The sequence below is a fragment of the Carcharodon carcharias genome, chromosome 19 (genome assembly GCF_017639515.1).
Source record: "Carcharodon carcharias isolate sCarCar2 chromosome 19, sCarCar2.pri, whole genome shotgun sequence".
Classification (NCBI taxonomy): Eukaryota; Metazoa; Chordata; class Chondrichthyes; order Lamniformes; family Lamnidae; genus Carcharodon; species Carcharodon carcharias.
This window is the reverse complement of record NC_054485.1, coordinates 103828594-103841694: the sequence shown is the minus strand read 5'-3', so window position 1 is coordinate 103841694 and position 13101 is coordinate 103828594. Positions and strand designations below refer to the sequence as shown.

The following is a 13101-nucleotide window of genomic DNA, read 5'->3' as shown; positions in this document are numbered from 1 at the left end:
TCAGACGGTCAGGACTGAGGGAGTGCTGCACTGTCAGAGGTTCTTCCTGATGCCCCTCACAGTGAAATTGATTTTCCCACTCTTTCTTATTCAGCTTTAATTTTCAAGCTTTCTCAGCCAGACTCGCTAAGGCCTGGAAAATCCTCTCTACATTCTGGGCAGGAGTTTATCTCCTTCTTTTCCCAACACTGGGTGATACAAGAGCAGCAGAGGTTATGTCCACAACCCAGTGTTATCGGATCTGTGAAGAAATCAAGACAAATAGGAGAAATTAAAATCTTCTGTGGAACTTGGTCCTGCTGCCATGATCGACTTGTTGTGCTTCCGGAGTCAAGTTGCAGCTGTCTTATTTCTGTGGGCGGGCCCAGGCATGGTTCCCAGCCTGAAATCACACTTCTGTTACTGAAAGTGTTGTTCCCATCCGAAATAATGTCAAACACACAGAGGGACAAAGCAGCCTGTGACATCATCTTCAGGCTGATCCGATCAATGATCATTTCGCTAACATCTGGATAATGAAGAAGGATGAGAAATCACCACTGAATCCCCCACAATCAAAATCCTGGGGTTACCATTGGCCAGGAACTGAACTGGACTAGTCATATAAACATTGTGGCTACTAGAGCAGGTGAGAGGCTAGGAATCGTGCAACGAGTAACTCACCCCCTGCCTCCCCAAAGTCTGTCCACAAGGCACAAGTCAGGACAAGGCACAAGTAAGGAGTGTGAAAGAATACTTCCCACCTGCCTGGATGAGAGCAGCTCCCACAACACTGAAGAAGCTGGACACCGTCCAGGACAGAACAGTCTGATTAATTGGCACCACATCCACAAACATTCACTCTCTCCACCACCGTTGCACAGTAGCAGCAGTGTGTACAATCTACAAGATGCACTGCAGGAATTCACCTAGGCTCATTAGACAACACCTTCCAAACCCATGACCACTGCCACCTAGAAGGACAAGGGCAGCAGATATATGGGAATACCACCTTAAGGTTCCCCTCCAAGTAACTCACCATCCTGACTTGGAAATATATCGCCATTCCCTCACTGTCGCTGGGTCAAAATGCTGGAACTCCCTCCCTAACAGCACTGTGGGTGTACCTACACCACATGGACTGCAGCGGTTCAAGAAGGCAGCTCACCACCACCTTCTCAAGGGCAACTAGGGATGAGCAATAAATGCTGGCCCACATCCCGTGAATGAATGAAAAAAAAAACATAAGAAATAAGAATAAGAGGAAGCTATGACTCCCGCTGAGCCTTGAACTGACATTCCAGACAGGAGTTTATCTTCATTTCTCAAGCAACAGAATCGGTGAAGAAATCAAGGCAAAGGGGATGAATTAAATCTCTCTGTTAGCCAACGTGAGATCATTACTGATCTTTTACCCCAATTCAAATTTCCCGCACTATCCTGGTAAACCTTGCCCAAAAGCTGTCCATTTCAGTTTAGAATGTACTCGGTGACTGAAAATTCACAGCCCCCTTGGAGAGAGAGTTCCACAGAGTCGCAGCCTTGTGAGTGAAAGCTCAGACCTAGTCCCGAAAACAATATGAGGTTAAGCTGATATTTCTAGACGACCCTTCAGCATGAATCATAGAATGGTTACAACACAGGAGGAGGCCATTCGGCCTGGCATGGCTGTGCTGGCCTCTGCACGAGCAATTCACCTCATGCCACTTCCCCGCCTTTCCCTCGTAACCCTGCATATTTTTCCTTTCAAGATATTGATCCGATTCCCTTTTGAGATCCGCACCACATTCCAGATCCTAATTACTCGCTGCATAAATAAGTTTGTCCTCATGTCGCCTTTGTGTTTTTTGCCAATTGTGTTGAATCGGTGCCCTCTAAGTTGCCGATCCTTCCGCAGGTGGGAACAGTATCTCCCCATCTGGTCTTTCCAGACCCCTCATGATTTTGAATACCAAACAACGTTGTGTCTGAAAGGGAGAAATGTGGAAGAACTATTAAGATTCTAGATACATTTAAGACTTACTTCAACGGGATGAGGCAGAGACTGTCGACAGATAATTGGACAAATCTGTTAATGGGTGGGAAGGAATCTAATGTGACATCGCACGAGTTCATTCCCCCTACTTTACAAACAAGACAGGTTTGGGAAACCGAATATGCAAAGGGGTGACCAAAATTTAAAAAAAAACCCTACAAAACGCAAAAAGCAGCAAGAAATGCAAGTGGAAGCAAAGGTGACAACTGAGACGTTAAGAACTACAAATTTGGGTTGTGGAATGAAATATACAAGGGATACCCAAACCAACACAATTTTAAATATATATAATTATCTCGGGGAAAAGAGGATGGTCCGAATGAAGGCAGGTCCCTTAAAGACTAATATTGGTGATGCTGCAGCTGTACAGGGCCTTGGTGAGACCACACCTGGAGTATTGTGTGCAGTTCTGGTCTCCTTACATAAGAAATGATATATTTGCCGTAGAACTAGTGTAGCAAAGGTTTGCCAGACTGATTCCTGGGATGGCAGGACTGCCGTATGAGGAGGGATTGGATTGACTCGGCTTACATTCACTGTAGCTTAGAAGAATGAGAGGGGATCTCATTGAAACGTATAAAATTCTGGCAGGGCTGGACAGACTGAATGCAGGGATGATATTTCCTCTGGCTGGGGAGGGGGTGGGGCTAGAACAAAGAGTCACAGTCTCAGGATACGGGGTAGGCCATTTAGGACTAAGATGAGGAGGACCTTCTTCACTCAGAGGGTGGTGAACCAGTGGAATTCTCTACCACAGAAGGCTGTGGAGGCAAAGTCACTGAATATATTTAAGAAGAAAAGAGATTTCTGGACTCTTAAGACTTCAAGGGGTGTGGAGAGAGAGCGGGAGTTTGCCGTTGAGGTGGAGGATCAGCCATGATCACGTTGAATGGCGGGGCAGGATCGAAGGGCTGAAAGACCTACTCCTGCTCCTATTTTCTATGTTTCTATGTGTATGGGAAATCTGTTTCCCTTTCCTTTGACTTTAGTAGAATGGAACAATGGGCAGAGCAGAATGATACCAGCTGGTTTACACTATCACCAATAGTCAAGATTACCCTCTCTAAACTAATATTAAAGGCTAGTTGGGAAGTCTGGTCCCCATGTGGTAAGTTCTATGTAATTCTTGGACCTCTACCACCTTTAATGTTAGCATGTAAGAAATGTCCTTCAAATAAACTTTAAAAATCTTAAGAAATTAATCGAATATTATAGAAATAGATCTCTCCGCCCCACCCCCATCTCTCTCTCTCTCCTTCTCTCTCTCCCATGTTAATAAATATTCTATTGCCAGCATTGGCTCAAGCACAGAACAGCACGTTCTGTTTATTTCTGCCAAGGGCATGATGCTATGGGCCCGTGCAGAAGACATTCCTAAGTCTGATAAGATGGAATCTCATGGCCCATATCTGAAGAAACCGATAAGATATCCCAGGAAGAGATGAGGTGAGATGAGAATGGTTGCCTTTGATCTCAAGGCAGCATTTAACCGAATGGAACCCCAGCAAAACTGAAGCCAATGGGAATCGGGGTGGAGGTAGGGGATGGGGAACCTCTCTACTGGTTACTGGTTAGAGTCATACCTAGTACAATGGACGGCAGTTATCATTATTAGAGGTCAATCACCTCAGTCCCAGGATATTGCTGCAGGAGTTCCTCAGGGTAGTGTCCTGGACCCAATTATTTTCAGCTGCTTCATCAATGACCTTCCCTCCATCATAAGGTCAGAAGTGGGGATGTTTGCTGATGATTGCAAAGTGTTCAGTGCCATTCACAACTCCTGAGATACTGAAGCAGTCTGTGTCCACATGCAGCAAGACAAGATCAACATCCAGGCTTGGGCTGACAAATAACAAGTAACACGCACAAAACACAAGTGCCAGGCAATGACCATCTCCAATAAAATAAAACCGAACCATCTTCATTTGACATTGAATAGAATTACTATCATTGAATTCCCCCATTATCAATATCCTAGGCATTACCGCTGACCAGAAATTTAACTAGGCCAACCATAAAAATATTGTGTCTACTAGAGCAGGTCATGGGCTGGGAATTCTGCGGCCATAACTCACCTCCGAACTCCCCAAAGCCTGTCCACAACCTACAAGGCACAATTCCGGACTGTGATGAAATACTCCCCACTTGCCTCGATGAGTGCAACTCTAACAACGTTTAAGAAGTTTGACACCTTCTCAAGGGCAATTTGAGATTGGCAATAAAGGCCCAGCCAGCGATGTCCACATCACGTGAAAGAATATGTTTTTAAAAAATGACAGGACTTCATGGGCTATGGACTGGGATTTAGGAAGAAGAGACGCCCACTAATTCCCTAGAAATGAAATAGATAAACAGTTACTCAGGAAGGAAATGTTACAACAGATGATGGAATGTTTTCTGAGGTAGATCTATGCTCGTTTTGACCTCACACCCTGGTTAACTCAAGAAAATTGAGAACCGAAGAGACTACAGGCCAGCTACAGAGAAAAGCATCACTGTACTCCATCCACCCATTCGTTAAATCCAGGATTGGTAAACCATTCTCATATACTCTGGGTCTTTTCCATCAATTTAGGTTATGTGTCGCATCTAAATTGTTGCTTTTTAAGTAAACTGCTCTCAACCATTTGTGACCGAGACCCCAGTTTTAGGTAATCTGTGATTCCCGGACCAAATCTTACAAGCATGGAGGAGAGTCATTCAATTACAGAATCATATGGCACAGAGGAAACCTGTTCAGCCCATTGTAAATGTGTATGCCCCAGCTTTTTGAAAGGCCTGTCCAATTTAGGGATGCACCCTAGATTTTTCCCCAAACTCTACAAATTTATTCCCTTCAAGGACAGAACCAATTACCCTTTGAAAGTCTCCGTGGAACCTGCTTCCACCCCCCACTTTAACGGAAAACATTCAGATAGTAACAAAAAAACAATTTATCCTCATTTGCAATTACTTTAGATCTACTTTAATACCCTTGTTAGAGAGAACTGTTTTTCCATCAACATCTCCCAGTTTTGAATAAAATCGCCCAAGGGGCTACAAAGTCAGGTACTTCACTCCCTTCAAATAGCTCTACCCTGATGTCTTACTTGATGCACTCCGGCCCCTCAAGTCAAACCCTGACTTTGTTATCAAACCAGCCGACAATGGTGGTGCTGTTGTTGTCTGGTGTACTGACTTCTAACTCGCAGAGGCAGAGCGCCAGCTCACAAACACTTCCTCCTACCTCCCCCTGGACCATTACCCCACCACCGAACATCAAGCCATTGTTTCCAGGACTGTCAATGACCTCATCTCCTCTGGAGATCTTCCTTCCACAGCTTCCAACCTCATAGTCTCCCAACCTTGGACAGCCCGCTTCTACCTCCACCCCAAAATCCACAAACAGGACTATCTCAGCAGACCGATCACGTCAGCCTGTTCCTGCCCCACTGAACTCATTTCTTCCTATCTTGGCTCCATTCTCTCTCCCCTTGTCCAGTCTCTTCCTACTTACATTCACGATTCCTCTGATGCCTTACATCATATCAACAATTCCCACTTCCCTGGCACTGACCACCTGCTCTTCACCATGGACATCCAATCCCTCTGCACCTCCACCGCTCACCAGGATGGTCTGAGGGCTCTCTGCTTCTTCCTTGAACAGAGGCGGGACCACCATTCCCCTCCATCTGGCTGAACTTGTTCTCTCATTGAACAATTTCTCCTTAAACTTGCCTCACTTCCTCCAAATAAAAGGTTCCTGCAATCGTTCCCAGTTATGCCTGTCTCTTTATGGGTTATGTGGAGCATTCCTTGTTCCAGTCCTGTTCAGGCCCCCTCCCACAACTCTTTTCTGGGTACATCGATAACTGTTTCAGTGCCGCTTCATGCTCTCGCCTGGACCTGGAAAATGTATTGATTTGTTTCCTTTCTCACCCCTCTATCACCTCCACATGGTCCACCTCTGACACTTCCCTTCCCTTCCGTTCCTTGACCCCTCTGTCTCCATTTCTGGTGATAGACTGTCCACCAATATTCATTACAATCCAACCGACTCCCACAGCTACCTTGACTACAGCTCCTCACACCCCGCTCCTTGTAAGGGTTCCAACCCATTCCCTCAGTTCCTTCGCCTCTGTTCCGATGATGTCACTTTCCAAAACATCTGACATGTCTTCCTTCTTCCTTAACTGAGGTTCCCCCTTCATCCCCCCACACTGGTTGACAGGGCCCTCAAACGTGCTTGACCCAGCCTTCACACCTTCCTCTCCCTCCCAGAACTATGATAGGGTCCCCTGTGTTCTCAGTTTACACCCCACCAACCTCCACATTCACAGGATCATTGTCCGCCATTTCCGCCAATCCCAGCATGATGCCACCACCAAACACATCTCCCCTTCACACCACACCAACCCCTCACCCCCACCCCCCGCCCTCCCCATTGGCATTACGTAGGGACCATTGCCTCCGGGACACCCTGGTCCACTCTTCCATCACCCCCAACACCTCATCTCCTTCCCACAGCACCTTCCCATGCAATCACAGAAGGTGCAACACCTGCCATTTTACCTTCCCCCTCCTCACAGTCCAAGGGCCAAAACACATTCCTTTCAAGTGAAGCAGCACTTCACTTGCACGTCTTTCAATTTGGTCCATGGTATTCGCTGCTCCCAATTCGGTCTTCTCTACATTGAGGAGACTAAACACAGACTGGGTGACTGCTTTGCAGAACATCTTCGGTCTGTGTACAAGCATGGCCCAGAACTTCCTGTCGCTTGCCATTTCAACACTCCACCCTGCTCTCATGCCCACATATCCATCCTTGGCCTGCTGCAATGTTCCAGTGAAGCTCAACGCAAACTGGAGGAACAGCACCTCATCTTCCGACTAAGCACTTTACAGCCTCTCAGACTTAACATTGAGTTCAACAACTTCAGACTCTCTTCCATCTTGACCCCCTTCTCAAATCCAATATTTATTTATTTATTTATATCTTTTTCATTTTATTCTTTTATATGTGTTCTTTTTAATGTTTTTTCCCCAAGCCCCCTCCCCAACAAGGCCGCCTGTCACTTGTGTTTACATTTTACTTTCACAGCGTGCTGACCCTTGTTCTGCTATTAACACCTTTTGTTACCTCACCTTTATGCCACTATCAGGACCTTCTTTAATCTTTGCCACCATTACACTCACTTTTCTTGTGTCCAAGGCATCTTTGTCAGGCACCTTAGCCGTCACCTACCCCTGACCTCCTACCTTGTTCCACCTGCTCCACCCCGTCCTAAACAGTCTAAAATCCATCATGTTTCTACATTCCTTTAGCTCATACAGACTCAAAATGTTAACTCTGTTTCTCTCTCCACAGGTGCTGCCAGGCCTGCTGCATTTTTCCAGTATTTTCTGTTTTTATTTCCTATTTCTAGCAACCGCAGTATTTTGCTTTAACCTACTCTGATATCATCCTGGTGAGCCTTCTTTTTATCCTCTCCGAAGTCTTGGCATCCTTCCTGAGGTGTGGTGTGAAGAATTTTACACAATGCTCTAACTGAGGCATAATCAGTGATTTATAGTTTAGCATGACTTCTTCATTTTTGTATTCAATGCCTCGACTTACAAACCCAAGTAACACATAGACTTACTTAATTGTCTTATCCATGTGCCCTGTAAAATACAAAGTTTTGTAAATATGCACCCCCCCACCCCCATCAACCCCCCCCCCCCCCCACCCCCCACCACCCCCTTGTTTCTTTACCACACCCAAACTCAAAATAATGCCTTTGGATAATAATGTCTCACACTGTTGGTTCTGCTGAAGAGCAGCATTTCACACTTATCTGCATTAAATTCACGTCTGCAGATACCATATATTTTTGACACTTTGATCAACTTGTCCTATTACCTTCAGAGATTGTGGACGTGATTCCCTTCCCAAATGCCCCACCCCACGCCCCACCACCACTACCACCACAGGTTTCTCTGTTCCTGCTTCCTCTTGGAAATGGTATCATTTACATTTATATTGCTTTCCCTCATTTTCCTTCACTTCCCACTTGCCTGCATTACACCACATTTCATCAGGATGTCCACCTGTTACTATCCTGCCTATCATGCACTACGTTGCTCTGTTTTGTATTAGCTACAAATTTCGAAATGTTAATCCTTATTTATGAGTCCAGATCATTTATACACACCAAGAAATGCAATGGTCCTAAAATCGACCACCTGTGGACCTCATTGCACACTTCTCCGCAGTCAAAGCGAAATTTCCACCACTAGTCTCTGCCTCTTATCCCTCAGAAAATTACATACCAAAGTTATAACCGTCCCTTTAGCACCATGTGCTTCTATATTTCGAATCAGCCTGTCACATGGTGTTTTATCAACTTCATTCGAATATCCGTATATACATATAACAACTGCTGCACGTAACTCCACTTTAACTTCAACAGATAACTCAAATGGTTCGTCAGCTATAATTTGCCTTCAAGAAATAGATGCTATCCACCAAACCACGCCCCCCCCCCTCCCCCCCCCGCCCCCGGTTAACTGGTGCTTCTCCAAGAGGGCATTTAATTTTGGGCTACATAAATGGTCTTTACTTTTCACACTATAGGCATTCGACCGGTTGATCTCTGGTAGAATTACAGCACGTCTGAAAGCCCTTTATGAATTCTGTTTTGATTACATTCGTAGTGCTGTTCCATTCTTTTCCAGATCTCAAGCAAAACGCAACTGAATTCTGGACCTTGTTTCAGAGTTGCCCGAATGCACTTTATCTAGTGTCCGTCCAGAATGAGTGGAACTAATCAATTGATCTGAATGAACTATTCCATGCTTTCTTCTTATATAACCTTTACACTGGCAAAACATAGCAACTCAGTGCATGGTGAGCAAAAATTATGCTGGCAACTAATTTAAGATTGTCAGTCAGGCTCTCAGTATGGCGTATTGGTGAGCCACAAATGGAAGCTATATATATTATTTTTTCAAACCCATTTATGGGTTGTGGGCTGGCTAGGCTAGCATTTATCGCCATCCCTAATTGCCCTTGAGAAGGTGACGGTGGCCCTGTTCTTTGCAGACAGACAGATCAGGTACACACATTGCACCTGCTTCATAGAATAAGCTATAGCTATTAGCTGGCTCATTACTCAGGGCAATGCCTTGACCAATCAGAGAAAAGTTCCCTGGTTTAAATTTTCAAACAATGCTTGGCAGTTAACTGACAGTCACCATTAACTGGTGCATTCTCTGTGGCAACGCATCCACCAATCAGAGTCCACTTGCCAACTAATCAGCACTCTCTTCTCATACAGTTTGGAGTTGTTGTTTCCCCTGACATTGGTATCCTTGTAATTGTCCTCATAAGTGCATCACGAAAAGCTTCAATAAAAGGTCTTTTTTCAGCCATAATATGAACTTGTTAAATAAACTGATGAGACTAGACTAGACACACTCAGACTAGAATTTCTTATGAATGAGTAGGGGAGGTTAATCATTAACTTCTAAAGTTTCAAATTGCTATTTTATACTTTTTATTATAAAACAAGAGCTAAACAGATTAAAAGCTAAATTTTCATCTACAACCATAACTGAAGCCAACATGGAAGGTTTGGATTGGCAATTCGTAACGAGCATGGATAGGCGACTTAGAGATGTGTAGGATATAAATTTATCTGGAATATCAACGTGTGGGGATGGTCAAGCTGGTCCTGAATTGGGATCTGGATAAGGGGTTATGCTCAGCACATTGTTTAGGTTGACAAAAATAAAAATAGGAGTTAAGTCAATTCAAGAAGTACTTTCTTTCTTCAAAATTGCACAACCTAGAAAAGAAAAGGATTCTGTTGTTAGAAAAAAGTAATGGATCTTCTGATTTACACATACACACACACACACACACACACACACACACACACACACACACACACACACACACAGACACACACACACACACACACACACACACACACACACACACACACACACATAGATACAGACAGACAGACAACAGGGGCACACACTCACTCACACATAGGGACACACATGCACGGACACACACACACAGAAACATACACACACGAACACACACACTCACATACATACACACACACACACAAACACACAGTAACAGGAATCAGTGAAACATCAAACACATGCACGCACACATGGACACGACATACACATAGACAAACACACACACACACACAGTAACAGGAATCAGAGTGAAACATCACACACTCGCACACACAAGGGCCCAAACTCACACAGAATCACACACATACACACACACAGATTACAGACTGAACACACTCATTGTTCCTATAGTTGCAGCACAAGTATGCAAGTTTTCATCAGCATAAACACCACGTAAAGAGACAGCTTATTCAATTTAATTCGAAAATGAAACTTCTCTTTTGTTACACCTTTAAAACTGAGATGAAGATTTAGTTAAGGTCATAAGAACTAGGAGCAGGAGTCGGGCCATTTGGCCCATCGAAACTACTCCACCAATCAATAAGATAATGGCTGATCTGTCTGTGGCCTTAGCTCCACTTTCCTGCCTGTCCCCAATAACTCTTCACACTCCCTTAAATAAAAAAAACTTGCCCAACTCGGGCTTGAATACATTTAATAACCCAAACTCCACTGTTCTGTAGGGAAGAGAATTCCAAAAATTAATGACACTCTGAGAGAAGAAATTCCTCCTCATTTCCATCTTAAATGTATTGTTAATCTGTGCCCCCTAGTTCTAGATCCGCCCTCGAGGGGAAACATCCTCCCAGCAGCGACCCTGTCAAGCCCCCTCAGAATCTTATATGTTACAATAAGGTCGCCTCTCCTTCTAAACGCCAAGGAGCATAGGCCTAACTTGCTTAAACTTTCCTCACAAGATGACCCCTTCATCTCAGGAATAAGCCCAATGAACCTTCTCTGAACTGTATCCAATGCAAGTATGTCCTTCTTTAAGTCACGAGACCAAACTGTACACCATTGGTCTCACCAATGTCCTGTACATTGCAGCAAGACTTCTCTACTTTTATTTTCCACCCACTTTGCAATAAAGGCCAACAGTCCATTTACTTTGCTAATTTCTTGCTGCACCTGCATGTTAACTTTTTGTTCTGATCCGTGTGTGCTCAGACACCCAAATGCCTCGGTACCACATCATTTTGCACTGTCTCTCCATTTAAATGACATTCTGCTTTCCTATTCCTCCCACCAAATCTGACAACCTCACATTTTCCCGCAGTATCCTCCTTCTGCCAAATTTTTGCTCCCTCACTTGATCAATCATATCCCTTTGCAGACTCTTTGCATTGTCCTCACAGCTTGCTTTCCATCCATGTTTTGATTGTCAGCAAGTTTGACTACAATACACTGGGTCCCTTCTTCCAAATCATTCATATAGATCCTAAATAGTTAAGCCCCCAGCACTGATCCCTGTGGTACTTCACTCATTTCAGTCTGTCAACCTGAAAATGACCCAACTCTCAGTTTCCTGTTGGTTGGCCAATTCTCTATCTATTCTAAAATATTAGCCTCAAATATCTTGGGAAGTAACATTAGTTAAGCGAGAACTGCCTGTAGTTTTTACCAATTGGAGTCTTCCTGAGCCCATTGGACATTTACCCTTATACTCATTATTGCCACTGTGAAAACAAAAGGTTGATTAAACCATTACTGCTTTAATTTACTTGGTTTTAATTGCAAATATTTTCAGTTTTCCCCATATTCCACAGCCTAAAAGTATCTTTCTAATCTTCCCTTCAATCACGGATGTAAATGTTACATGTTTAAAGTTTCTTCTTATCATCATTCGAAAATCATTGGTGAATGTCCCTGTGCATCACTGTTCCAGTGTTATACCATGAAAGAAACCACAATGACAGGCTGGATGACCGGATGGCTGTTTTTTATCAATGATTCATTCACCTGATGGATTTCTTCATGGATAGTTTTGATTATCGTGATAATTCCACTAAAAGATATGAGTTTAAGAGGCATGTGCTTTCATTTATTTTCTTATTAAAGTGGATATGAATGTTATTTACAGTCTTACTCTCTTGTCTGGTATCCTGGAGATAAGCACAATTAATGAGGACTTTGCTAGTTAAGGAATAGTCAAAGATCAACATACCAGGGTTGAGAATGTCTATTACATGTCTCCACACTCGATATTGGGTGGGTCCTTTAAATGCTCCCAGGGTCAGACTGCCTTCCGCTATTTTTGGCTGATACTCTTCTTCACTATTAATGTAAAGATGAAATATTCAACAATGGAAATTAAATGAACATTTCAACATACGATGACATAGCTTTTGGAAAGACGCCATACCTCTGCTCCTCGGGCGCATCCTCCTGAAACAGATAAGAATACAAATGTTAACACGCAGCAGACAGCAGTGCACAAACAGACTAAACTAGACAGGGCTTTGCAGCATGGTTGCACCCAATACCACGGGTGAGTCACAGGAGAGCTGTGACAGGGTTCCTTGCAAACAAGCACGAGGTCTGCAAGAAACTGAAGTAGGCCCTGGAGGAGACCAGAGCTAAGAGAATAGGGGATGCACTGGCTGAAAGAGGAATTGTAAAGACATGGAAAATACCTCCAGATTGTGCAAAGATAGGAATAGCATGAGCGGACCATTCAACCCGTCAAGCCGGTTCAACCATTTGATAAGATTGAGCACTAATACGCAATGCAGAAGACCAAGGCACTGAGGAAGAAGAGGTAGTTCAGAAGCCAGAGAACATCGTCAGGACCAATATGGAGTGGGAAGGTGCACAGAGATTCTGTATGTATCAAGGTGAGTAGTGATGATGTGTTGGTATCTAAGGAAAGATATACTGGCATTGGAGGCAGTGCAGAGGAGGTTCACTAAGTTGATTTTCTTATGAGGAGAGGTTGAGTAGATTGGCCTGTACTCATTGGAGTTTAGAAGAATGAGAGGTGACCTTATTGAAACATATGAGTTTCTTAGGAGACTTGACAGGGTAGATTATGAAAGGTTGTTTCCCCTTGTGGGACAGTCTAGGACAGAGGACATAATCTCAGAGTAAGGGGACGCCCATTTAAAACAGAGATGAGGAGGAATTTCTTC

At 43.9% G+C, this 13101-nt stretch overlaps 1 protein-coding gene across 1 annotated transcript in view; it reads right to left on the bottom strand.

Moving 5' to 3' along the window:
• LOC121291302 overlaps positions 1 to 13101 on the bottom strand; it is a 197120-nt gene that overhangs the window by 27456 nt on the left and 156563 nt on the right. The window contains exons 25-30 of the mRNA XM_041212375.1: positions 12607 to 12717; positions 12306 to 12358; positions 11595 to 11649; positions 7447 to 7503; positions 7253 to 7277; positions 6085 to 6131 (exon numbers count right to left, since the gene is read on the bottom strand). Coding sequence (XP_041068309.1) covers positions 6085 to 6131; positions 7253 to 7277; positions 7447 to 7503; positions 11595 to 11649; positions 12306 to 12358; positions 12607 to 12717 — 348 coding nt within the window. The remainder of the gene's footprint in view (positions 1 to 6084; positions 6132 to 7252; positions 7278 to 7446; positions 7504 to 11594; positions 11650 to 12305; positions 12359 to 12606; positions 12718 to 13101) is intronic.